This window comes from Camelina sativa, chromosome 17 (assembly GCF_000633955.1).
Source record: "Camelina sativa cultivar DH55 chromosome 17, Cs, whole genome shotgun sequence".
Lineage (NCBI taxonomy): Eukaryota > Viridiplantae > Streptophyta > Magnoliopsida > Brassicales > Brassicaceae > Camelina > Camelina sativa.
This window is the reverse complement of record NC_025701.1, coordinates 11,745,326-11,770,449: the sequence shown is the minus strand read 5'-3', so window position 1 is coordinate 11,770,449 and position 25,124 is coordinate 11,745,326. Positions and strand designations below refer to the sequence as shown.

The 25,124-nt window shown below is 40.2% G+C and overlaps 2 protein-coding genes across 6 annotated transcripts; both read left to right on the top strand.

Annotated features, from left to right (window-relative positions):
• Positions 16,288 to 17,095, top strand: LOC104756768 (uncharacterized protein At1g24010-like). The gene is made up of 2 exons (XM_010479415.2): positions 16,288 to 16,422; positions 16,525 to 17,095. Exons 1-2 carry the CDS (start codon positions 16,320 to 16,322, stop codon positions 16,716 to 16,718), a joined length of 297 nt encoding a protein of 98 aa, XP_010477717.1. The 5' UTR covers positions 16,288 to 16,319; the 3' UTR covers positions 16,719 to 17,095.
• Positions 18,932 to 21,994, top strand: LOC104756767 (inositol-phosphate phosphatase-like). Of its 5 annotated transcripts, none has more exons than XR_762323.1 (9): positions 18,932 to 19,238; positions 19,417 to 19,665; positions 19,929 to 19,979; positions 20,151 to 20,231; positions 20,326 to 20,429; positions 20,529 to 20,613; positions 20,739 to 20,778; positions 20,945 to 21,023; positions 21,230 to 21,994. XR_762323.1 is itself a non-coding variant. In XM_010479413.1 (9 exons), exons 3-9 carry the CDS (start codon positions 19,633 to 19,635, stop codon positions 21,235 to 21,237), a joined length of 441 nt encoding a protein of 146 aa, XP_010477715.1. In that variant the 5' UTR covers positions 18,935 to 19,238; positions 19,417 to 19,468; positions 19,569 to 19,632; the 3' UTR covers positions 21,238 to 21,994. The 5 variants fall into 5 exon arrangements, 4 of the variants coding, with proteins under 4 accessions (XP_010477715.1, XP_010477712.1, XP_010477716.1 ...); XM_010479413.1 differs by lacking the exon at positions 20,739 to 20,778 and having other exon boundaries at positions 18,935 to 19,238; positions 19,417 to 19,468; positions 19,569 to 19,665; XM_010479410.2 differs by lacking the exon at positions 20,739 to 20,778 and having other exon boundaries at positions 18,935 to 19,238; positions 19,417 to 19,468; positions 19,552 to 19,665.

Below are 25,124 nucleotides of genomic sequence, written 5' to 3'. Positions count from 1 at the left end.
CTCTTCGAACTTCGAAGAGATGAATTGTGGGCCATTGTCCGTGATGATTTCACACGGGACGCCGTAGCGGTAGATTATGCTCTTAAGCACGAACTGTTCCACTTCGTCGCTTGTTACTTTCGCATAGGCTGCCGCTTCTACCCACTTGGAGAAATAGTCGGTAAGAGCGAGCACATACTGGACTCCTCCTGGTCCTCGATGTAGCGGACCGATGATATCCATAGACCACCTCATGAAAGGGTAAGGTGCGGACACCGAGGACAGGAGTTCAGTAGGTTGATGGATTGATGGGGCGTGCTTCTAACACTTCTCGCAAGCTCGAGAATACTTTTCGCAGTCCGTGACCATGGTAGGCCAGAAGTAACCTTGCCGTTTGATTTTGAAAGCCAGAGTCCGACCGCCGGAATGATTCCCATTGGGTCCGTCGTGAACAGCTCGCATTAGCATCGCGGGCTCTCTACCGGCCACGCAAGTCAGATAAGGACCTGCTACACTTCGGCGTAGAAGTNCAACCTATAAGTAAAGCTGGGTACGAAGTGATTACTTCGGTTTAGATAGGAATTTTGCGAAACTGAGCTTTGACTTTAAGTAAAGCGGAGGACGAAGTGAGGACTTCGGTTTAAATTTTTCGCAAAACTTAGCTTTAAAGTAAAGCTGAATACGAAGTGAGAACTTTAGATTTAAGAAAAAAAAAGTTTAAGAAAACTTTAGATTTTATTAATATGGATAGCTGGACCCGAAGTGGGCTGCCTACGTACCCTTATCGGGATCAAGCCAAATCGTAGTTCGATATCAAGACATTAACTGTAGAAAAGTTTAAGGTGCAGAGAATTCCACGACCTCGGGACTGGTTTTCCCTCTGAATCCTCGAGCTGATAAACTCCATTTCGGACTTCGCGAGTAATTCTGTATGGTCCTTCCCAATTGATTCCCAGCTTTCCTGCATTGAGCTCCTCGGTATTCTCATGGACTTTCTGCAGGACGAGGTCGCCCACTGCCAAGGGTCTGCCTCGGATTTTGGAGTTATAGTACCGAGCCACCGTGTTCTGGTAATTCTGGATCCGGACTAACGCCTGGTCCCGACGCTCGTTGATTGTATCAAGAGTATCCTGTAGGAACTCCTCATTTTCCTCTGCTCGGAGTGGGTTCAGCGAGGTACGGACTCCGGGGACTTCTATGTCAACTGGGACTACGGCATCAACTCCGTAAACCAGGGAGAAAGGTGTCTCATTAGTGGCCCGCCGAGGTGTTGTTCGGATCGCCCAGAGGACACCCTGAAGTTCGTCCGGCCAGCGCCCCTTTCGAGCATCGAGCCGTTTCTTCAAGTTGGCAAGTATGACCTTATTCATTGCCTCGGCTTGCCCGTTACCTTGCGGGTAACGAGGAGTTGACTTGTTGAGTCGGATTTTCCACTTCGCGCAGAACTCTTCGAACTTCGAAGAGATGAATTGTGGGCCATTGTCCGTGATGATTTCACACGGGACGCCGTAGCGGTAGATTATGCTCTTAAGCACGAACTGTTCCACTTCGTCGCTTGTTACTTTCGCATAGGCTGCCGCTTCTACCCACTTGGAGAAATAGTCGGTAAGAGCGAGCACATACTGGACTCCTCCTGGTCCTCGATGTAGCGGACCGATGATATCCATAGACCACCTCATGAAAGGGTAAGGTGCGGACACCGAGGACAGGAGTTCGGTAGGTTGATGGATTGATGGGGCGTGCTTCTGACACTTCTCGCAAGCTCGAGAATACTTTTCGCAGTCCGTGACCATGGTAGGCCAGAAGTAACCTTGCCGTTTGATTTTGAAAGCCAGAGTCCGACCGCCGGAATGATTCCCATTGGGTCCGTCGTGAACAGCTCGCATTAGCATCGCGGGCTCTCTACCGGCCACGCAAGTCAGATAAGGACCTGCTACACTTCGGCGTAGAAGTATTCCGTTGTGAATGCAGTACCGCGCACTTGTGACCTTGAGTTTCCTAGCTGCCCACTTGTCGGCTGGGAGTTCCCCTTTTTCAAGGTAAGCCCAGATCGGGCTCCGCCAGTCATCTGCCCCCCAGCTGTTAGAATTCGTGCTGCTCGAGGTGGCATGTGGGATAACGGCTTGATTGTCAGCTGGTGAGCCCGATGATTCCGGAGCTGAATTTTCGTCGAGCTCGGCGAGAGGTGGGTGAACTTCCATTGGGGTAAGCAAGACAAGGTCCAGATCTTCCGAGGTTCGAGAGTCCGCAGCCGTCTTACGAGCTGCTTCCTCAGCGGCCAGCTGTTTTTTCATTGCGCGGGTCACGACGTGTGTGCCCTCCAGCCGGATGCTTGGAAACTGGATGACTTCGACGGGGATGATCCTTGTTGTCGCAGGATCCGAAGTGGAGGCCAAAGATGCTAAAGCATCCGCAGCAGAGTTCTCACTTCGTGGGATCTTAGTGATTTCGAACTCCTCGAACTTGGCGACTAACTCCCGAGCTGTGGACAAATAAGCCTCCATGCGGCCATCCTTTGTTTCGTACTCCCCCAAAAACTGGTTGGTGACCAGCTGCGAATCGCAAAAAGCTCGAAGTTTTCGGACACCAATCCCCACTGCGAGGCGTAAGCCGGCGAGGAAAGATTCGTACTCAGCTTCGTTGTTGGATGCACTGAAAGCCAAGCGAAATGATTGCTCGATCACTTCGCCTGTAGGAGAAGTGAGGCGGACCCCAATTCCTGCCCCCGATTTGGAAGAAGCTCCATCAACATACAGCGTCCATGGAATTTCGACAGTGTCGCTAGCCGAGGAGGCTAGTGGGAGTTCGATCAAGAAATCGGCCAGCACTTGTGACTTCGCACAAGTTCGAGTCCGGAACTCGATGTCATATTCGCTCAACTCAACAGACCATTTAGCCAGCCGCCCGGATTGGCTCGGACTATGTAATACCGTCCGAAGTGGCTGCGTCGTCAGGATTATGATCGTATGGGACTGGAAGTAAGGCCGCAGTTTCCTTGCCGAAGTGACTACTGCTAGGGCCAATTTTTCCATCATTGGATACCTCGACTCCGCTCCGGTGAATGACTTGCTGATATAGAAAATTGGTCGCTGCTCCCCCCTTTCTTCGCGAACCAAAACTCCACTGACCGCACTATCCGATACAGCTACGTAAAGAAAGAGTGGCTCTCCGAACTCAGGCTTCGCCAAGACCGGCGGTTCAGATAGATAAGCTTTGAGTTGGGCGAATGCTTCCTCACACTTCGCATCCCACAAGAAAGTTTTTCCCCCTTTTCGTAACAGCTGGTAGAAAGGGAGGCATTTGTCCGTAGATCGAGAGATGAAGCGGTTGAGAGCTGCGATCCGTCCGTTAAGGCGCTGCACTTCGCGCAAGGTCCTAGGAGAACTCATAGACAGGAAAGCATTAATTTGCCTCGGGTTCGCTTCAATTCCTCTTTCTGTGACGATATACCCCAGAAATTCTCCTGATGGAACTGCGAAGGTGCACTTCGTGGGGTTGAGCTTCATCCCGAACTGATCCAGGACGTCGAAGCAGACTTTCAGATCGGCGAGATGCGAACTGGCTTCCATCGATTTCACCAGCATGTCATCGATGTAAACTTCCATGGTTTTTCCGAGTTGATGCTCGAACATTCGGTTCACCAGTCTTTGGTAGGTTGCTCCCGCATTTTTTAGCCCAAAAGGCATCACCTTGTAGCAATAGATCCCGCGGTCCGTAATGAATGCAGTCTTCTCCTGGTCGTCCGGGTTCATTAGGATTTGGTTGTAGCCAGAGAATGCGTCCATGAAGGACATCAGCTCGTGACCCGAAGTGGACTCAACTAACCGGTCGATATGCGGAAGTGGAAAGCTGTCTTTGGGGCACGCCTTATTCAGGTCGGTGAAATCAACGCAGACTCGCGACTTTCCGTTCTTCTTTTTGACAACGACTGTATTTGCGAGCCACTCAGGGTATTTTACTTCGCGTATCTGTCCCGCCTTCAGCAAACGTTCAACCTCTTTGTTAACGATTTCAGCTCGCTCAGGACCCAGCTTCCTTCGCTTCTGCTTTACAGGTCGGAACGTAGGGTCCACATTCAGCTCGTGGGAAATAACTTCTGGACTGATGCCGGGCATCTCGTCTACAGACCACGCGAAGGTGGCCATTCTTTCTTTCAGGAAGGTTATCAGGGCGGCACGGAGCTCGCTATCCAATCCCACTCCGATCTTGATTTCTTGATCCGGGAACTTGCCATTGATGAAAATGGACTCAGTGAGGTCACCTTTTAGCTGCTTCCGAACTGGATTTTTCGGGACCTCGAGCTGTGGTTGCTATTGGATCAGGAGTTTGTGACTTGCGAGGTAACAGCTCCTGGCCGTCCTTTGGCTTCCCAGAACCTCCCGGACTCCTTGTGGGGTCGGAAATTTGACGCACTGATGGTACGTCGAGGCCACCGCCTTCATCTGATAGAGCCAGGGAGTTCCCAAAATAACATTATAGGCCGCAGGTCGGTCGAAGACCGTGAACTCCACCATTTTAACCACTCCTTGAGTGGACACTGGTAATGTGATCGTGCCCAAAGACATCGACGTCTCGCTAGTGAACGAGACCAGGGGTGAGGGCGGTCCTGCGATGTGCTCTTTCCCGATACCCATTCTGGTGAGCGTCTCAAGGAAAATCAAGTCTACCGAACTCCCAGTATCAATTAGGATTCGGCAGACTTCGTGGTTCGCTACATCAAGCGAGATGACGAGCGCGTCATCGTGCGGAGTGTCCAACCCCTCAGTTTCCTTCTCGGAGAAAGAAATTTCAGGTAGATCACTGGCTATCAACTTAGCTCGCTTCGGCTGGGGGCTAGTGAGCTTCCGCTGATGGTCTTTGATCGCAGTGATGGAGTTCCGAAACAGACGCGATCCTCCCATTATCACATCGATTCTTTTCTTGGGAGCTTCACTTCCATCAGACTGCTTTGGTTTCTTTGAAGGTGGAGCGTCATCGTCCATTTCGGGAATCGCTTTTTGCTCCAATTCTTCAATTGTGACATTCGGCATTTCTCCCGCCACATACTTCTCTGCGAGGAGATGCATCAGCTTCTTACAGTCACGAGTAGAATGACTGTTGGTTTTATGGAGCTCGCAGTACGTGTCCTCATCTCGGACCCACTTGTTACTCGGGAGTACGCCGCTCTTGGAGCGCGGTGAAAATGGTGGTTTGGACGGTGAATTCTTTGGAGAATTCTTCTGGGGAGATTGGGTGACTGCGAAAGTGCTCGGCCCGGACTTCGGAGTCGTAGGCGGAGTCTTTTTGGCAGGTGCTTCGAAGCGCGGTTTCCCTGCAGACGGGGCGTTTTGTTTTTGCGCAGCGGCGAGTTTGTCTTCTTCTGCGACTATCCAGTTCGAAGCCCGGTGTAGTGCGTCCTGAATAGTTGGGAAACGATTCACGGACAACTCTTCGCGGAAGCGAGATTCGTGCCACAGGCCGTTCTTAAGCGCGGCCAGGGCTGTGGAGTCCGAAAGTCCGGGAATTTTGACCTGGATCTCCTTGAACTTTGTTATGTAAGACCGAAGGGACTCTCCAGCCTTTTGGCTTAAGTTCCAAAGCTGAGCATCCGTCACCGCAGTTTCGATTAGGCTAGAATACTGCTTGACGAACGAGGTCGACAGCTCGTTAAAGTTTGTTATGGAGCCAGCTGCTAAGGATGCGAACCAAAGCAGTACCGGTCCACTAAATGTTTCTGCGAACAGCTTGCAGTACCCAGCGTCTGCTTCATGGGGCTCGAGGTCCACCCGGCTAGCTGTCAGCAAGAAAGTCTTGAGGTGATTGGTCGGATCTCCTTTTCCTTCGTAGCTCGAGAACTTAATTTTGCCAGTGTCCTTGATGCGGACTCGGGCTATTTGGTCGGAAAAAGGAGTTCGCCTCGACTCCTCGATCACTCGGAATATATCCGGAGCTGAGGTGGTTGCACTATGCATCACAGACCGCATGTCCCGAATTTCGCTCTGCATGCGGAAGATCTCGGGATTGACAGTATATCCCGCAGCCGAAGTGTTTCCATCTACGGGGAGAGGAAGACGGACTGGGACCTCGGAAGATCGGACGACGCCAGGCTGAACCGGTGTGCGAACATCGCCGGCCAGCGGTAGCGCTGTTTGTGTGTTGGTTTGAGGTGGGAACGAATCTCCCGGAGTGACATTTGTTGCTGCTACTTGCGAGGTGGAAGGTGGTGTCACACCGGAGAAATCCAAAGCGCGTCGACGCGGGTTTTGGTCGGAGGACAGGAGGTCGACCCGGTCGGCGTAGGCGCGGTGGGAGGCCGAGAGATCGGCTACGGACGTCGTGACTTCCTCCAAACGAGTGGAAATCTGCCCCTCCAAATTGTCGAAACGTTCAGTAAGAGCGGCGGAGGCGGCTTGCTGACGGTCGGACTTCTCGGACAAGTCCTGCAGGAGCTTCTGGATCACCTCCAAGGATGCCTGATCGGGAGAGCTGGCTGCCATAGCGGTGGTTGTGTGGAATGAACTTGCGTATGAAGTCGGAACTGGTGAGAGTCAGGCGATAACTCCCCTCCTTCTAGCGCCAAATGTGAGAACAGAGAATATGCTTCTCCTTCCGAAGTGATTTTAATTGTGGAGGAGCTTGTCGCCGTAAACAGTTCCGAACTAAAATAATAAGAGTTTTAGAATTTGAATTTGTATTGCCTTTTTCTGGAAAAAAATCTCGGGATCCTTTACAAATGACCTCCCCCTTACATATTTATACCGACCCATTTACTACTCAATTAATACGGAATTAATAGTGCGCGATCCGCGCAGCCTAATTAACCCTCTTAAATGCGGGAATCTTTGACCGGGCCCGAGCTGCGAGCTGTCGAGCACGGAACGTCTCCGTGCTCCCTTCCTTTCTCCGGGCCTGATGGGCCGATCAATAACACCTCCTCGGCCCATTAGGCAAGCCTGACTTAGGCCCTCTTGCCTATTGCCCGAGATGGTAGATCGTGGGTACAACAGGAGTAGAAGACGACGGAGAATCAACAACAGGAACCAGAGTAGTAACAACCGCAGACGGAGGCAAATCCACCAGAGTATCATTAGTAAGAGGTATAGGAGAGGATGACACTGGCGGAGTAAGAGGAAGAGACCAATCATCAATAGTAATATCTGGTTGATAAACAATAGGTGGCACAATGGAAGCATGAGAAACACCAGGAAACTGATCTTCAAGAAAAATAACATCACGACTAACAAACAATTATTGACGTTCAATATCGTACAAACGCCAAGCCTTCTTTCCATAAGGATATCCGACAAAGATACATTTGCGACTCCTATCACTGAATTTATCCTTGTCATGTGGCCTCCGATGAGCATAACTCAAACAACCAAAAATACGCAAAGAATCATAAGTCGGAGAAGAACCATAAAGCATCTCATACGGCATTTTGCCCTGGAGAACAGGTGTAGGAGTACGGTTGATAAGATGAGCGGCAGTCAAAACGCTCTCTCCCCAAAACGAAACCAGAAGCGAAGCGTGGAACAGAAGGGCACGAGCAACGTTAAGAATATGTCGGTGTTTGCGTTCAACACGTCCGTTCTGTTGTGGCGTGTCAACACAAGAAGTCTGATGTTCAATACCATTTGCACGATGACAAGCAGAAAGAGCCATAAACTCGGTGCCATTGTCAGAGCGAACAGCTTTGACTGGTTTGTCAAATTGTTTGGTGCTCATAGCACAGAAGTTTTGCAGCAATCCTTTAACCTCAGATTTGGCCAACATAAGATAAATCCAAACAGCCCTAGAGTAGTCATCAACAATGGTGAGGAAATAAGCAGCACCACATGATGAAACAGTACAATAAAGTCCTCAAACATCGCAGTGAATTAAAGCAAAAGGTGCAGAAGCTTTATCAAAACTCTCAGGAAAAGTAGAACGTGTTTGTTTCGCACGTAAGCAAATATCACAAGAATGTGTTTTGTCAAAATCAACCACTAAACTATTAAAAACCGGTAATGTAGAAAGCACTTTGTAAGACGGATGACCAAGTCGACAATGCCACAAAACAGAAGGAGAAACAGTTCCCTTGCTAGCCTGATGAGCTCTTGCAACTCGAACACCCTTGAAGTAGTATACCCCTCTCGCTCTTAACCGCCGCCAATCAGGGTCCTCGTAAAACGGTCATGTAATACACAAAGAGTATCAGTAAAGATAGCAATGCATCCCGTTTGCTTGAGTAGGCGTGATACCAAAATAAGAGTACAATTGAAATTCGGAACATAGAGAACATTGGGTAAGAAATAATCAGTATTCAACTGTAATGTCTCTATCTTCGTAGCACGAGAAGCCGTGCCATCAGGAAAAGTGACCGCAGAAGGCATAATATCAATAACTTTGTGCAACAAGGACAAATCGCCTGTCATATGGTGAGAGGCACCAGTGTCTATGATGACATCAGTGAGATTGGTTTTACCAGAAAAACGTTCAGTAGAAAGTTGGCTCTATTGATTCTGAAGAAGACTGATTAGAGAGGCAATCTGGTCAGCAGGAACCAGAGGAACAGAAGCAGGAACTGGAACGGAAACCGCATTTGCATGAACACGTCCACGCCCGCGGCCACCAGAAGAAAAAGACCGACCACCACCACGTCCCCTTGTACTCTGTCCCGAAGCAGAGCGTTGTTGTTGTTGTTCAAGGAACCACTCGGGATAGCCATGTAAGAGAAAACACTCCGACGCGTCGTGTCCCTTACGCTTGCAGTGAGAACACATCCGATTGGGATCACGACTCCAAACATTAACGGCGGCAGCAGTAGCAGGACCGGATAGAGAAACAGGGGAAGATTCGGTTTTCACAGCGAATCCGACAGCTTTGTGTCTTGTATTAGTAGAGCGCATGTTGTCGAGATCTTGTTCTGCCCGGATAACACGTGAATAGACGATGTTCAAGTCAGGAAGAGGCTCCTCATCAATGATTTGAGATCGAATGTGACTAAACCGCGACTCATCAAGACCAAAAAGAAATTTGTGAACCGCAGCAGCACACGTACATGTAGTGGTAGATTGAAAAGCTTGTAACTCTTCCCAAAGTTTAGAGAGACGACCGTAAAACTCAAGAACAGATTGGCCGTTCTGTTTGCAATTTCTAATCTCTTCCTCCAGAAGATGTTTACGAACACCATTCTTGACCGAGAACCGGCACTTAAGAGACTCCCAAAGCTTGAAGGCTTCGGGAACATGAGAAACAGTAGAGGGAACTTGTGGATCGATAGCAGTGCGTATCCATCCCACAATCATAGAGTTAGTAGAAATCCATCGGGCAAGATCAGGATTAGAGGTAGGTTTTGGTATAGAACCATCAATAAATCCAATCTTTTGTTTAGCTTGGAGAGAATTCCAAAGCTCTGTTGTCCACTCTGAGTAGTTATCACCACGAAGAAAAACAAGGGTGATAAGCAAACCAGGATTATCTGAAGGATGTAGAGTATACAGAGTCTCCAAAGAGGTGTTCTCCGCCATAGTAGATGCAATAATAGAAGAAGTAGTAGATGAAATAGTAGAGGAAGTAGACATGAGAACAAGTATGAATTTTGATAAGAAAAAAAATGAGAGAAAGAATCAAAGCCAAGCACAGAACAATTCTAGAAAAGAAATCGCTTGTCTGGCTTTGATACCATGTTATGAACGTAAAGTCTGAGTATTATTGATAGATGTACAAGAGTCTTTATACAAGGCAGATCCTAAACTTTAGGGATATGAACTAATCCTATATAACATATAGATTACAACATAGTTTAGTTATCCTTATCTCTATACTAAGCTTATTGCAGTGTAGCAATAGCTAGTTATCATTTACAATAATTTTCATTTAAGATGTTTTTTACTCATAGAGCTTTCAAGATGGATGATAGTATATCGATTTACATGTTATTTACAATATTGTATTGACGTTGTTTCGGATAAAGGGGTTAAATAATCCACGTTTTATGAAATTGGGTAACTGAAATTGCATTATATTATGCAATTTTCCGACTCTCCACCGTTGCATACAAAAATCAAAATAAACGAAATAAATTACCAAATAAACTGGAAATACAAAATCTCAGAATTTTAAATCTGCGTGACATAAGAAAAACAAGGGACAACTCTATACAGTCAAGTTTACCATATGAAAAAAAAAAATCGGGTAACTGAGATATGTGCACTATATTATGCAATTTTCCGACTCTCCACCGTTACATACAAAAATAAATAAAAAGAACATAAGGACAAGGCAACCTATCTAATTCAGTTGTTGTTAAGAAACGAAATAATTTACTAAATAAACTGGAAATACAAAATCTCAGAATTTTAAATCTGCGTGACATAAGAAAAACAAGGGACATACAGTCAAGTTTACCATATGAAAAAAAAAATTTCTATACAGTAAAATAAAATAGATAATTATCTACTAAGGTTTTCGGACTAAGAAGGTTAATAGTACTACTAGCAAATTAATCACATATAATTTTATTCTGTAACTCCGAAGGGACAATCAACTTTTTTTTAGAATTAATAAAATTAATAAATATTTTTAACATATTTTATCTTCTGAATCTATTGGTAATTTGGTACACATAATCGCATTCTTCTTCTTGGAAATTGAAAAGTAATAGAAAAAGTAATAGAAACGGTGGAGTTTTTGGCGAGAGAGACAATAAGTGGGGACAGATATTTCGTAAACGAGTCATGATCATGTATTGTCATTTTGAGTTAAGTGACCGAAAAAAATTATCGCTTGCAACGGAACAAAAATATTTTGTTGATTCATTTTCTTTGCTAATTTGTTAATAGTATATGACAATAGTTACATAGATAAATCACTTTTTTTTTTGTTATTAAGTTTTTTATGAATTAAAAAAATCTCAAATACAACTTAAACAAATTTTGCAAAAAAAAAAAAATCATTAATTCAGAAAAACAATCCTAAATTACATTTTTTCCAGTCTCTAGTCAATTAGAAAAATTAATTTGAACTAATATGTATCATATGCTTTCGAAAAATATATTTGGTATTAATCCATATATTTACGAAAATGTAGAATTCCCTAAAAGGAAAGATTCTTAATTGATTTTGCAGTATTTTTATTTTAAACCCCATTTATAATTATTTAAATAAACTGTGTTTCATTTTGAGGTACCTATAGTGGTACAAGATGTGGTGCAGGTTCAGAAAAAGGTCCACAAGGCTCTGTTCCAAGAGGATGCAGTGGAAGAAAAAGCTGTTGGGGAAGGTACTTCGGTCTGTGAGGGTAATGATGAGCAGTCTGGGGAACAGCCTGCTTCCCTGACCATGGGTGCAGGTGTGGCTGAGAATCATGCGGCGGACCCTCAGGAGGAGGTGGCTACGGATGAGGTTGGGTTGGAGTTAGATGAGCAGATGGTTACTGATGAGCAGGCGACTGGTGGTGAGGGGGATGCAGTTGTAGTTCCGAATGCTGCTCTCACTCAGCTGCCTTCGGCTGATACGGGTACCATGGTTTTGGATGAGCATAAGGAGACAAGTGAGGGAATTGAACCAAAGGTGGATAAGGCAGTTAAGCCTAAGATGGGTCTGATGCCGGGGGAAGAGTCCAAGAAGCTGAATGTGTATCTTCGCAACACACCAAGGAAGAGGCCAGCTCCAAGAATTCGGATCACGGTGGCGATGGACATAACCCGAAGAACCAGGACATGGGGAAGGGAACCGTTGGTGGTGGCAAACCACCTAAACCATTGGGTTGATAAATGAAGATCTTAAGCTGGAATTGCCAAGGCCTAGGTAATTAGGCAACTATCGGACATCTTAGGGACTTGTGGTTTCAGCACTGGCCGAATTTTATGTTTCTATCTGAAACAAAACAGTCTTTTTTATTTATGGAGCAATTTGTAGGCTATTTTGGCTATTTTGGCTATTTAAATTTAATAACAGTTGATCCAATTGATACTAGTGGTGGATTGTCACTTTTTTTTATAATAAAGATGATTTTAATGTTTCAATTCTTTTTGAGTCGGATCGAATGATTGACATTAAGGCAATTTACAAAGGCAAAGTTTTTCACTTAATATTTGTTTATGGAGATCCAGTCCCTAAGAAGAGGGATTTAGTTTGAGAACGCTTAACAAGATTGGGTGTTACTAGAAGTACCCCATGGTTTATCATTGGTGACTTTAACGAGTTAACGGGGAATCATGAAAAGAGAGGGGGTAAACTCCGCCATGTGTCCACTTTCCGCTCTTTTAATTGCATGATTCAAGATTGTGGTTTTCTGGATTTCCCATATCTTAGGGATTTTTTGTCATGGCATGGATGGCGGGATATAAAACCGATACTATGTTGGTTGGATAGAGCGTTAGGCAATGATGATTGGCATGCTGTTTTCCCGGATACGGTGACGGAATATCTACCTATGGTAGCTTATGATCATAAACCTATGTTGGCTTTCATCAGCACAAAATACCCACGAGGGAAGCGATGGTTTGTATTTGATAGACGGTGTCTTGGCAAGGACGGTTTAATGGGTGCTATTTCCTCGTGTTGGGGGGGCTGATGATCAGTGCGAGCAGGGAGATTTCATGGATAAGGTGGTAAATTATCGATGGTCAATTTCCAGGTGGCGGAAGTCACAGGTTCCGGTAGAACGTGATGCAATTAAGGTCCTTAAACTGCAAATAACTGTAGTGCAGTCGGATGTTGTGACTACTCCGGAGGCAATTACTGAGTTACATACATGATTGCGGGAGGCATATCGTGAGGAGGAGACTTATTGGTATCAGAAAAGTCGGAACAAGTGGATGCGATTGGGTGATAGGAACTCCAAGTATTTCCACGCTCAGACGAAACAACGTAGGGCCCAAAATCGAATTGTGGAGCTTTTTGATAAGCATGATGTTTGGTCTACAGATGATGATGTAATTCGGAATACGGCGGTGTCATATTTTGAGGAGTTGTTTTCTACCATTAACCCAGATAATTGTGATGATGTTCTCAAGGAAGTTAATACGGTGATTACGGATGACGTCAATGCCCGACTGACTGGTCCCGCATCGGAGAAGGAGGTTAGAACCGCTCTGTTTATGATGCACCCTAATAAAGCCCCAAGGCTGGACGGGATGACAGTACTATTTTTTCAGAAAGCATGGAGTGTTGTGAAGACGCACTTGGTCCTCTTGGTGAATTCTTTCTTTGAGCAAGGTTCTTTTGATAAGCGGTTGAACACAACGCATATCTGTTTAATTCCTAAAGTGGCAAAACCGACTCGGATGACGGAGTTGCGATTGTGTAATGTGGGATACAAAATTATTTCCAAGATTTTGTGTCAATGGTTAAAAAGGGTGCTTCCTGGTCTTATTTCGCAAACTCAATCTGCCATTGTCCCTGGCCGGTTGATTTTGGATAATATTTTGATTGCTCATAAAATGTTTCATGCTCTCAGGACGAATCAATCTTGCAAAACAAAATTCATGGCCATAAAGACATATATAAGTAAGGCATATGATCGGGTGGAATGGGTGTTTGTGGAGCAAGTGCTTCAGAAAATGGGTTTCTCTGAGAAATGGATATCCTGGATTATGTTATGTGTAACATTAGTGGAGTATCGGGTTTTGCTGAATGGACAACCAAATGGGCTTATTCAACCAGCCCGGGGTCTGAGGCAAGGAGATCTTTTATCGCCTTATTTGTTTATCTTATGTACGAAAGTCCTTATTGCCAATATTTGGAAGGTGGAGTCGAATAAACAGATTATAGGTATTAAGGTGGCACATTGGTGTCCGCTTATTTCTCATCATCTTTTGTGGATGATAGTATGTTCTTTTGCAAAGGCTCTAAAGAGGAATGCAGGGCTATCTTAGGGATTCTGAAGAGTTATGCGGCATTGGGGCAACTGATAAACTTCAACAAATCCTCGCTCCAATTTGGTCATAAGGTCCCTAAGGAGACAAAATTGGAGATGAAATCGATTCTGGGTATTACTAATTTAGGTGGTATGGGGTCATATTTGGGTATTCCGGAGAGTTTGGGAGGTTCTAAGACGAAGGTTTTCTCTTATGTCCGGGATAAGCTTCAGGGTCTTACTACTGGTTGGTCGGCAAAACTTCTTTCGAAGGGGGGAAAGAAGTAATGATAAAGTCTGTGGCAACTGCGGTTCCGACATTCGTGATGTCCTGTTTTCGGTTTCTGAAAACCATAACGTCAAAGCTTACTAGTGCCATAGCTAACTTTTGGTGGAGCACTAATGGTCAGAATGGGGGTATGCATTGGTTGGCGTGAGAGAAGCTTTGCTCAAGTAAGCAATTTGGCGGTTTGGGCTTCCGGAATATTGATGATTTCAATACGGTTGTACTGGCTAAGCAGTTATGGAGGCTGATAAAAAACCCGGGTCCACTTTTTGCTAAGGTTTTTAGAAGTAGGTATTATTGGAATTCACATCTAGTGGATCCCATTAAATCTTACTCTCCATCTTATAGTTGGAGAAGTATTGTTTCCGCTAGATCTCTGGTAAGTAAAGAACTTATTAAACGGATTTGATCCGGAGAGACCGTATCTGTTTCGACAGACTCTTGGGTTCCAGCCCAATTCCCGAGACCAGCGTTGGGTAGGGATTCGTCTACCGACCCTTTTGTCCATATTAACGATCTCATTGATCGCAGCACCAACACATGGCGGATGGATCGGCTTGCCGAACATTTTGATCATGTTGATGTAGCCTTGGTAGGGGCTATACCACTTAGTATTGCGCCGCAGAGTGAATCGTTTGGTTGGCATTTTACAAAATTTGGGAAGTATACGGTTAAATGAAGGTATCATACAGCTAGGCTGGCATTTCCTACTGGCCCCTTGACGGTGGTTTGTGGCCCTGATATAGTACCTTTAAAGGCAAGAGTTTGGAAAATAAAGTACCCCCCAAAGATTCAGCATTTCATGTGGCAAGCCCTTTTGGGCTGTCTCTCGGTCACGGCAGATTTAAGTCGCCGGGGAATTTCTTGTGATTTGGAATATGCTCGGTGTGATTTTTCGGACGAAACGGTTAATCACGTCCCTTTTTAGCGTTCGCCCGCGCGTCAGGTTTGGGCCCTTTTCAATGTCCCGACGGGCACAGTTGGTTTTCCCACAGCGTTGGTCTACGCAAATATGGATAATTTCCTGAGCTCAAAGAATCCAGGATCACAGGTTATAGCTCTCCCATGGATCATGTGGTATATTTGGAAAGCTAGGAATGCGAAGGTGTTTGAAAACATGGTGGACGATGTGGCACAGATGGCAGCCTGTGAGGCAACAGCATGGTTTACGGCTCAGGTTGAGGAGGAGGAGGTTACTACGGCTCCAACGTATATTGGGCCTCAGTTAGAGAGGGGGGGGGCGTGTCTCTTTCAACTGTTTTTACCGGACTCCGTTGTTTTGTTGATGGTTCTTGGAAGGCCACCGACAAGTTTGCTGCTGCAGGCTGGGTGTGTAGCGCGTCCTAAGGATCATTTTCCCTTCTAGGTACCTCAAATTTTCGGCGCAGTCTCTCACCGCACGCGGAGGTGGAAGCTTTTGTGTGGTCTTTGTGATGCATGATAGGACACGATTTCAAGGAGGTAGCTTTTTCACACACTGCTCAGATTTGGTGAAGATGGTGTCTTCTCCGTCCGACTGGCCAGCTTTTTCTGCCTATCTTAATGACATCAAAGTGGATATGGAGGAATTCTCAAGTTTCTCTTTGACTTTGATCTCCACGACTGCAGATGTGCTTGCGGATCGTTTAGCACGACAAGTTCGTACTCAACCGCATGTGTACATATATTAACAGTTCCCTTCCATATTAGCTTCTTTTAGTCAATCTTTTATTTTTGTTGTTTCAAAAAAAAAACTGTGTTTCATTTTTAGTTTGTTAATGGTCATTTAGTGTTATAAATTGATGATTTGATTTCTATTGGAAAGATGGAAAAACAAAAGTTATGATATTTTTTGGGAATAAGAATACTTTAAAGGGGTTATTTTCTGAATTCCCCATTGAAAATGTTCGTTTAAAAGCCGTCAATGTGGTAGAAAAAAAAAATTGGTCTGCACAATTTATATTATCTCTCATGCATATATGACATTTTAAATTATTTAATTAATTGTTCATTAGCATAATGCAATGGTTTTAACCAAAGAAATGTAAAGTAGAATGCAACTTGTTATTAGCTTGGCTTTTAAGCTTTTGCTCAAATTTATAAAGAATCCAGAAGATGGTGACGTTAGGTAAAACCGTAAAAATGTAATAACTATTGTAAATTTTTCATCAAACTCTTTCTATACATAAAGACCTTCATTGAGGAGATTATTATCAAACTCACATAACTTAGAGAACAAAAAAAAAATAGAGAATGACACGAGGAGGATATCTCTCTGTTGAGTTTGATATCAAGTCTCCGGCGTATAGATTCTGTGTAGGTTACATGCTGATAGCGAAACCCATTATAGACAAAGGTAACTATTTCTTATTACAGATAAAAACATATGTTGATTCATAATTCAATTAATATTTCTTGTTTACAACTCTAATTGCTATATTATATGTTTTCACCAAAGTTTCGACTGAGGAGGTAGAGGTTGATCTACCTTCGGAGAAGAAAAAGGTTCGGCTAAGAATGGAGGGCTTTCAGATCCCGGAGTGGTTCAAGACGCTCGCTATACCTTTCATCCGCAGTACTATTGATCGTGAAGAGGCAAAGTCGCGAAACCCAGATTACTACAAGAAGCTCGATTGCTCGAAGGAACCATGAGCGTCATTCACACGGAAGGCAGTGACGGTACATGCAGTAGCCGAGCAATCTGGACCATACAGTATGAGAAGGTTAGCGATGACATCAAGGACTCCAAGATCAAGGTGAAGGTTCATCATCGACACTACTACAAGATACTTTCAGGTGATGGATGAGATAATCTTCTCATATCCTTAGAATGATCTAAAATAGTCACACAGTTAATAATAATTTATGATACTAGTTATCGTTTAATTATGGTTGGCATATGGGAAGTATTTGCTCTTGAAGCTTTCAAGATGCATAATTATCATATCGATCTTCATATTATTGTTGTATCGACGATAAATTTCTGATAAAAGGGATAATTTATTAATCCATGTTTTATTATTGGGTAAGTGACATATGTGAATTATGCAACTCATTGTCTAAGTAAGAAACCCATCTCCACCATTTACAAAATATTACATAAAAGTAAATATGGACAAGGGCAGCTCCTAACCTATCCAATTTGATTGCTTTATTATTTCTGAAGAAACGAATTGGAGTCTCAAGAATAAATTGAAATTAAAAAATGTAAAGAGTTAGTTGAATCTCCATGACATAAGAAAAAACAATGCACAATTCTAGACAGTGCAATACACATATACAGTACCTAATGAATATACTTTAACAGACTCGTTAGTCTATTCAATGAATATACTCGTTAGACTCGTTAGTCAGACTCAAGCATTGTACATAATGAATATACTTTATTACATTATGAACAAATACCAATTAGTGAGTAATAAAGCAAAATAGACTAACGAGTCTGTTACTCACCGCACACTCAAACATTGTCTTTAATCTCATATCCAACGAAGCAATCACATTTGTTTAGACTCATACCGTAATTATCTTAGTTACTCTTCAAAAAAATTTGAGAAACCTTTATAAATTTTGTTATTTTTAATTTTGTTCGTAGAAATATATTTGTTGTTATTTGTTTTAATTTTATTTCATTAGTCTTTTAAATTTTTGCATGTGAAACTATTGGAAATTAAAAAAAACTGAAGAAAAACAATAAAAACGTGATATTTTTTTAAAAAAATCTCCGTGTTTCTTTTCCAAAAAATATTCCCATGAAAAAGGTTCGTTTACAAGGCATCAACTAGGTAAATGAAAGCTCCCATAGACAATATTAACTTTGTCCACAAAAAAAAATTACAATATTAACTAAATAATTGGGTGAATTAATTAAGCTGATTGTATATATATGTTTATAGCTGTCACATGTCTGTTAAGCTTATGGTTAAATTTTATTAAAAGTCGATATGGTGAAAGGGTTAGGTAAAAATAATTAGTGTAATTTTCAGAAATTTTTTCTATATAAACACCTTCATTGAGAAGATTCTTATCAAACCCACACAACATATACCCCATAACAAAACAAAAACAAAGAAAAACGAAGAAGAGCGAGAAAGAGAGAATGACACTAAATGGATATTTGTCTTACTGATTTATACATAAAGTCTCCGGCGAACGAATTCTTTCAGACATGCTTCAACATACTAGATCTCCCTAAAGGCAATGGTCAAAGTTCAATAAGAATTCAAAAGTATAAATTTCTGGCAGTTTGACTTTGAAATGTATACAGAGCTATGGTATTTTGTTTTAACAGAAAAATGACTTGAGTAGATATTTATTTCAAAATTACAGAACCACTTTCAATCTACACTATAGTTACATTGTTATGTGTTTACAATCTATCGTCATAATGATGACTAGATCTTTTTACTTTCGCTCGATTTTACGGTAGTAAAAATGCTTTCATAGAAAAAATTAAATTAAGTTGGTCGGTTGAAGAGACCTTTCCTATTAGGCTATTAACCACTATTAACCACAGTATATATATTTTTAAAAAATCTTTCCACCGCCACTGATTCAGAATCAGAGAGGTATAGGGACGTCACATGTCATGCCCATTGTTATTAGGGTCCCTTGTTATTATCCCTACTATTAAAAGAAAAACGTTGCCTGAAAAAAACCTTAGTTTTAAGAATTTACAATACAATGTCATTGCAATTATGACCAAAATTTTGATTTTTAAAAAGGATACAAAGGAAATTTCCAAATCCATGTAAACGGATAAAGACGAGGATCTCAAATGACCCGTTTACATTATTCCGGATCCTTTCCTTTAATCATGACCGTTGATTAACTTCGATCATATCCGTTAATTTAAAAACCTAAAAAGCGTTTCTCTCTCTCCCTATTGTCGCCGTCTCCAATTGTTTACAGAGTTTTTGTTAATTTCATAGGAGCTTTTCTACACAACAACACTTGATTCTCTCTCAATTTTAAAGGATAGTATATTTGATTTTGAAACGATTAGGATGAATATGATTTGTGATATTGTTGTTTGTTCGTTGGATGTAGTTTTTTTTTTATGATGATGATACAGGAGATTTCTTGCTATTTTGATCTGGAGCTTGGGAAAATCAAGACTAAACGTTTTGCTGCAAGAGAGTGTAATGGTGGACGACATGATTGACACAACAGGTGAATTATAAGTCTGTATCTTCTGCATGTAAATCTGTAAACACTCTCCGTTATACTTAGATACTTATGTAGTTATGTTTAAACATATTAGGAACCATAAGCAAAGGTGCGGCTCTGTCACTTTATTTTTTTTTAAGTGAATAATTGGATCTAAAACTAAAAGTATTGGATTTCTCAGGGAGCCATTGAGCCAGTTCGACGTTGGGGACTGATTGAGTGAAGCAACAACGGTAAATAATCGACTTATGGAACTTTCATGTGAAAGCTAATTTCCTCCACGGATCAAGGGAGTTTGTGTTAAATGCATTTTTAGAATTCCGTATTTTGTAGTTGGGGCACATGTATATGTCATATATTGTGTGACATTTTGATTTATCTATAAGTTGCAGAGAGAATGTTGTGGCTGGTGATTTTACTGCTGATATGGGTATTGTTTTCTTTTCTAATTGTCTGATTTTTTCCCATGTTTATTGATTGAATTTTAAAACGATTTCTAAATTCTGTTTGTGTTATGGATGAGTAATTCTGATTAAATCTTTGACATAGATACTAGCAACTGAGTTTTTCAGCTTTTAGTTATCCAATTCTGAAAATTTCTATGACCCTTCTCACTCGATCTAATATGATCATATCCATTGATCATTCTGCGTAATCATGATTTAATATGGCTTATTTTGTTTCATTCTGCAGGTCATTCGTAAATGGTTTTACGAGACCAAACATGTTGAACACAAAGGCCAGGTTTTTTTCTTTGTTTGTTCCCTCTGCTCTTAAAACTTTTATTGCAAGATTGCATCTTTATTTCATCTTACGCAATCACACAACGTGGGAATTGCTACTTCTAATCACAGAGTGTCGATTTTGTTTTGGAATCATCTTACTTTGGTTCCTGAAATTGTTGTTGTTTCTTAGCTGGATTTGGTGATTGAGACTGATAAAGGATGTGAAGAACTCGTGTTTAATCATCTCAGGCAGCTTTTTCCCAACCACAAGGTGATTTATTATTCCTTCTCTAACGTTGAATTCCCCTTTTGTTAGCTCCTCCTTCCTTTGCATTGATCATGAGAGTTTTTGGCTATGGGGTTAGTTCATTGGAGAAGAAACTGCAGCTGCCTTCGGTGTGACTGAACTGACTGATGAACCAACTTTGATTGTTGATCCTCTTGATGGAACTACTAATTTCGTTCACGGGTAAACATATATGTTCTTGCCTGATTTTTCCATTTGCATGATTGTGTTTGTTTTATTTCTCACATTTTATTGAAAAAACCAAATCCTGATTTTTCTCAGGTTCCCTTTTGTGTGTGTTTCCATTGGACTTACCATCGGAAAAGTCCCAGTGGTTGGCGTTGTTTTCAATCCGATTATGGATGAGGTAATGTGTAGATAGTTTCTAATGGTTCAAGTTTCTTCAATCGATACCAGTTAACATTATAGATAGTTTCTTTGGTCAATGAATGTATGGTGACGTTTTTTACATGATATCCAATGATCAAACAGCTATATATCGGTGTCCAAACATGTTGAACACAAAGGCCAGGTTTATTTTTTATTTTTTTCCCTATGCTCTTTTAACTTTATTGCAAGAATGCTTCTTGATTTCATCTAATACAATCATACATAGTGTGAATGACTAATTCTAATCATTGAGTGTCAAATTGTTTTAAAAATCTATCTTCTTTGGTTCATGAAATTGTTGTTTTTAGGTGGATTTGGTGACAGAGACCGATAAGGATGTGAAGATTTCGTCTTTAATCATCTCAAGCAGCTTTTCCCAACCACAAGGTGATAATTTATTCTCTGTTGAATTCCCCTTTTGTTGTTAGCTCCGCCTTATCATGAGCGTTTGGCTATGAAATTAGCTTATTGGAGAAGAAACTACTGTTGCATTCGGTGTGACAGAAATAACTGATGAACAAACTTGGACTGTTTATCCTCTTGATGGAACAACTAATTTCTGTTCTTAATGCGTTTGGATTCTAACCTTGCAGACTCTTGAAGAGGCTCTGAACAAGCTAGAGGGTGTTACATGCAATAGAGCAGAAGGAGCTATGTATCTATTCCCTTGCCTTAACCTTTCAAAGAAGGCGATTGCAGCTGCAGAGGCTGAAAAGACAGCACAAGACAACTACTACTACAAACGCATTCTAAAAGCTACTAGAATAGTTGTAGTCCCTGGTTCCGGCTTTAGACAGGTTTGAAAAAAGGAAAAAGCTTTCGCTTTAAAGAACCAAACCAAACTAGGTGAGAAGAAGAGCAAAGATCTTCGATCAAACGCGAAGATTATGACGATGATGATGATGGTCTTTTCAGAGATGTAGTGATGGTGATAGAGATCTTAGACCTTCTCGCCGATCCATGAAGCGAGGGACTTCAAACGATACAGTTCAAGGAGCTTTCCAATCTGTTTGAAGAGAAAGAGTCAAGCTTGGAGGAAGTGAAGCAAGAAGACATCAAACAGAGATGGGTTTATCGATCCAATAGATTTGCCAAGAGTTTTGACTGCCCTTGGCTTAAAACAAGGATCTAACAGTAAGCGTTGCAGGAGAATGATCAGATCATTCAATGGAAATAAAGACAGAATAATCGATTTCTATAGATTTGTGAAATTCATGGAGAACAATCTATTAGTTTATTTATCCCTTATTTTCTTCTTGCTGAGTCTTTTACTATAGTTGTGTCAGAACCTTTTTAAAATTTCTGAACTGTCACTAAAGACCGTTAAAACTAATGAGAATGGAGATAATTGTCACAGACATGAATACTCTGCCAAAACATAGAGGTTTTTTTTCTTGGCAAACAACATAGAGGCTAAGTCTAACAAATACTGTCAAATTTGTTATATTCACACCTATAATAATAATAACGGTGTGAATAAACCAAACTCACTTAACAAAAAAAATTGATGTATCATCATGATTATATTTATTAAATAATTATAAGCTTTTATGATTTCACATATGCACCAAAATATTGACAAAATAGCCAACTATTTTTTATGGAAAAATATTAATATTATATAATTAAAATTTTATGACCTAAAAGGGTATATAATTTGACCAAATATATGTTTTGCCATTTTTTTGAAGCAATTTAATTTATTTATTATGTACATATACTTTCGGAAACTATAATTAAATTTTGATTAAAGTCCAGTCTATTTACAGTAGAACAAGAAATAGTACATGCCAACTAAAACGGGTAATTCGAGTAATGAAAACAATATATATGCTCCAAAAATTTTCCAAAAAAAAAAGGGACATAAAAATTAGATAAAAATATAGAATCGAAAAATATAGTTAGATAATTTCAAGTCTCAAACTTTCACTAATTTGGGTAAGGATTGACTATGGGACATGTAAATTAGCCACTTAGAAACGAATACTTCGTGAATATTGGATTTAAAACAGTTAGATAATTTTTGATAATAATAATTTATTTTGGATAATTTCAACTTACTAAAAAAAATTAAATATTTAATAGAGAATTCATGTATTCCATCTAAATTTCTTACCAAATATCTATTAATATATATCTTCAATGAGTAATTATTTAAAAAATAACGATCATAGGAGAGAACTTTCTAATGGATAAGAGACAAGATAGGACGGGATGGGATAGAACGGGAAAGGACGTGTTTCCCATTCCAATGTAGATATGTCTAGATTATACACGCATAATAATCTAAAAAGGCTTATTATTTGACCAAATATATGTTTATGGAAAATACTAATATTATATAATAAAAAATTTATGACCTAAAGTATTTATTATTTGACCAAATATATGTTTTTCCATTGTTTTTAAGTAATTTAATTTATTTATTTATTAAGTACATATACTTTCAGAAACCATAACTAAATTTAGATTCAAGTCCAGTGTATTTATGGTATTTGGACAAAAAATAGTATATGCCAACTGAAACGGGTAATTCGAATAATGAAAAATATTATACTCAATCAATTTTTCAAAAAAAAAAGGATATAAAATTTAGATAAAAATATGGAATATAAAAATATAGGTAGATAAGTTCAAGTATCAGACTTTCACTAATTTGGGTAATTGTTGACTATGCGACAGGTAAATGAGCCACTTAGAAACGGGTACTTTGTGAATTTGAATATTTTTGAAAACAGGTAGATAGTGTTTGAGAATTATATATATATTTTTTTGAGTAATTTCAACTAAGTAAATAAAAATTAATTATTTAATGGAGAATTAATGTATCTCATCTAAATTTCTTACCAAATATATATTAATAAACATTTTCTATTAGTCTTTATTTAAAATAGAACGATCATAGGAGAGAATTTTCTGATGGATACGGACATGATGGGACGTGACGAGAAAGAACGTGAGGGATTTTTTTCGTTCCAAAGTAACTACGTTTAGGTTATAAATGCATAATAATACAAGCTAAAATCAAAGTGAAATTCATATTTGGATGTCATACTAATATTGTACACATACAAAAATTATATTAATAATTATATAATCCTAACTCATTTTTATGAATTTAAAATTTCTATAAAAAATTTGTCCAGAACGGGTTACTACCTTCAGACGGATATTTTGAGAATTTTTTGGTTTTCTTCTGATAATATTTTGAGAGGTTTGAGAATTATAATTTCTACTAATTATAGAATTAAACATACAAATGGAGAATACATGTATTTCGTCTAAATTCTTAGCCAAAATTTATTAATAACATTATTACATTGATATTTCTTTAAAATAAAATGGTTATGGGACATAAAATTTCTAATTGGATGGATCAAAATGGAAAGGGATACCCCGTAACAAAATTACTTTAATATTTTCAACAAACACAGGCTGTCTTTGATTATTATTGATGGATTGCAAAAAATTGTATATTTTCCAGGTACTGAAGATGATGATCATGTTTATTTTCGGTACGGGTTGCGGTATTCTACATATACACTAAAATATTGACAAAACACAGTGAAAGAGTGGCCAACTAATTTTAATGAAAAAAATATTACTATTATACAATTTAAATTTTCCAACCGAAAAAGGTTTATTATTTGACTGAATATATGTTTTACCATTATTTGTTTAAGTAATTTAATTTACTAATTGAGTACATATACTTTAAAAACAATAATTAAATTTTGAGAAAGTTCCAGTTTATTTATGGTTTTAAGACGAGAAAGAGTATATGTAAACTGAAACAGGTAAATTCGAATAATGAAAAATAATATATTGAATAGTTTTTTTAAAATAAAAGGACATAAAATTTAGATTAAAGTACAAAATAAAAAATATAGATAGATGAATTCAAGTATCAAATAAGGATTGATTATACAACAGGTAATTAACGACTTTGGAACGGGCACTTTAAAAATTTTGGTATTTTTAAAAATATTTATATAGTTTTTGAAAATTATAATTTTTTGGATAATTTCAACTAACTAAATATAAAAAATCAACAGAGAACTCAGGTATCCCATCTAAATTCTTACCCAATCTCTTTTGGTAAATATTGTTTAAAGAGTAATTATTTAAAAAAGAACGAACATAAGACAAAATATTATGATGGATACGGAACGAGATGGGATGAGACGAGAATGGATGAGACAAGACGAGACGGGATTAGAGGTGATGAGTTGGGAAGTGAGGAGATGGAACGGGACTGGTGAAACAAGCTTTATTTGTATGGGTGAATGATGGTGGATGTATGCAATGATGATATATGAATGGAATGATGGATGGGTGTTTCAATTCCCCTTATGCTATTGCAGTACAAGAGGTATCAATCCTAAATGAGTGTTTGTGAACAGATAAGATGTGCATATGAATCTAAGTTAAGACAAATGTAATGATTGTTTGTCACTAACAATCCTAAGATGGAAATGTAAAGATGCA

Excerpts from the sequence above, each read along its gene's own strand:
- LOC104756768 (XM_010479415.2), top strand. The coding sequence starts at position 16,320 with ATGACACGAGGAGGATATCTCTCTGTTGAGTTTGATATCAAGTCTCCG. Across the intron at positions 16,423-16,524 it reads GAAACCCATTATAGACAAAG|TTTCGACTGAGGAGGTAGAG; the intron begins GTAACTATTTCT and ends TTTTCACCAAAG.
- LOC104756767 (XM_010479413.1), top strand. The coding sequence starts at position 19,633 with ATGTTGTGGCTGGTGATTTTACTGCTGATATGG. Across the intron at positions 20,430-20,528 it reads ACTACTAATTTCGTTCACGG|GTTCCCTTTTGTGTGTGTTT; the intron begins GTAAACATATAT and ends GATTTTTCTCAG. Across the intron at positions 20,614-20,944 it reads TCAATCCGATTATGGATGAG|GTGGATTTGGTGACAGAGAC; the intron begins GTAATGTGTAGA and ends TGTTGTTTTTAG.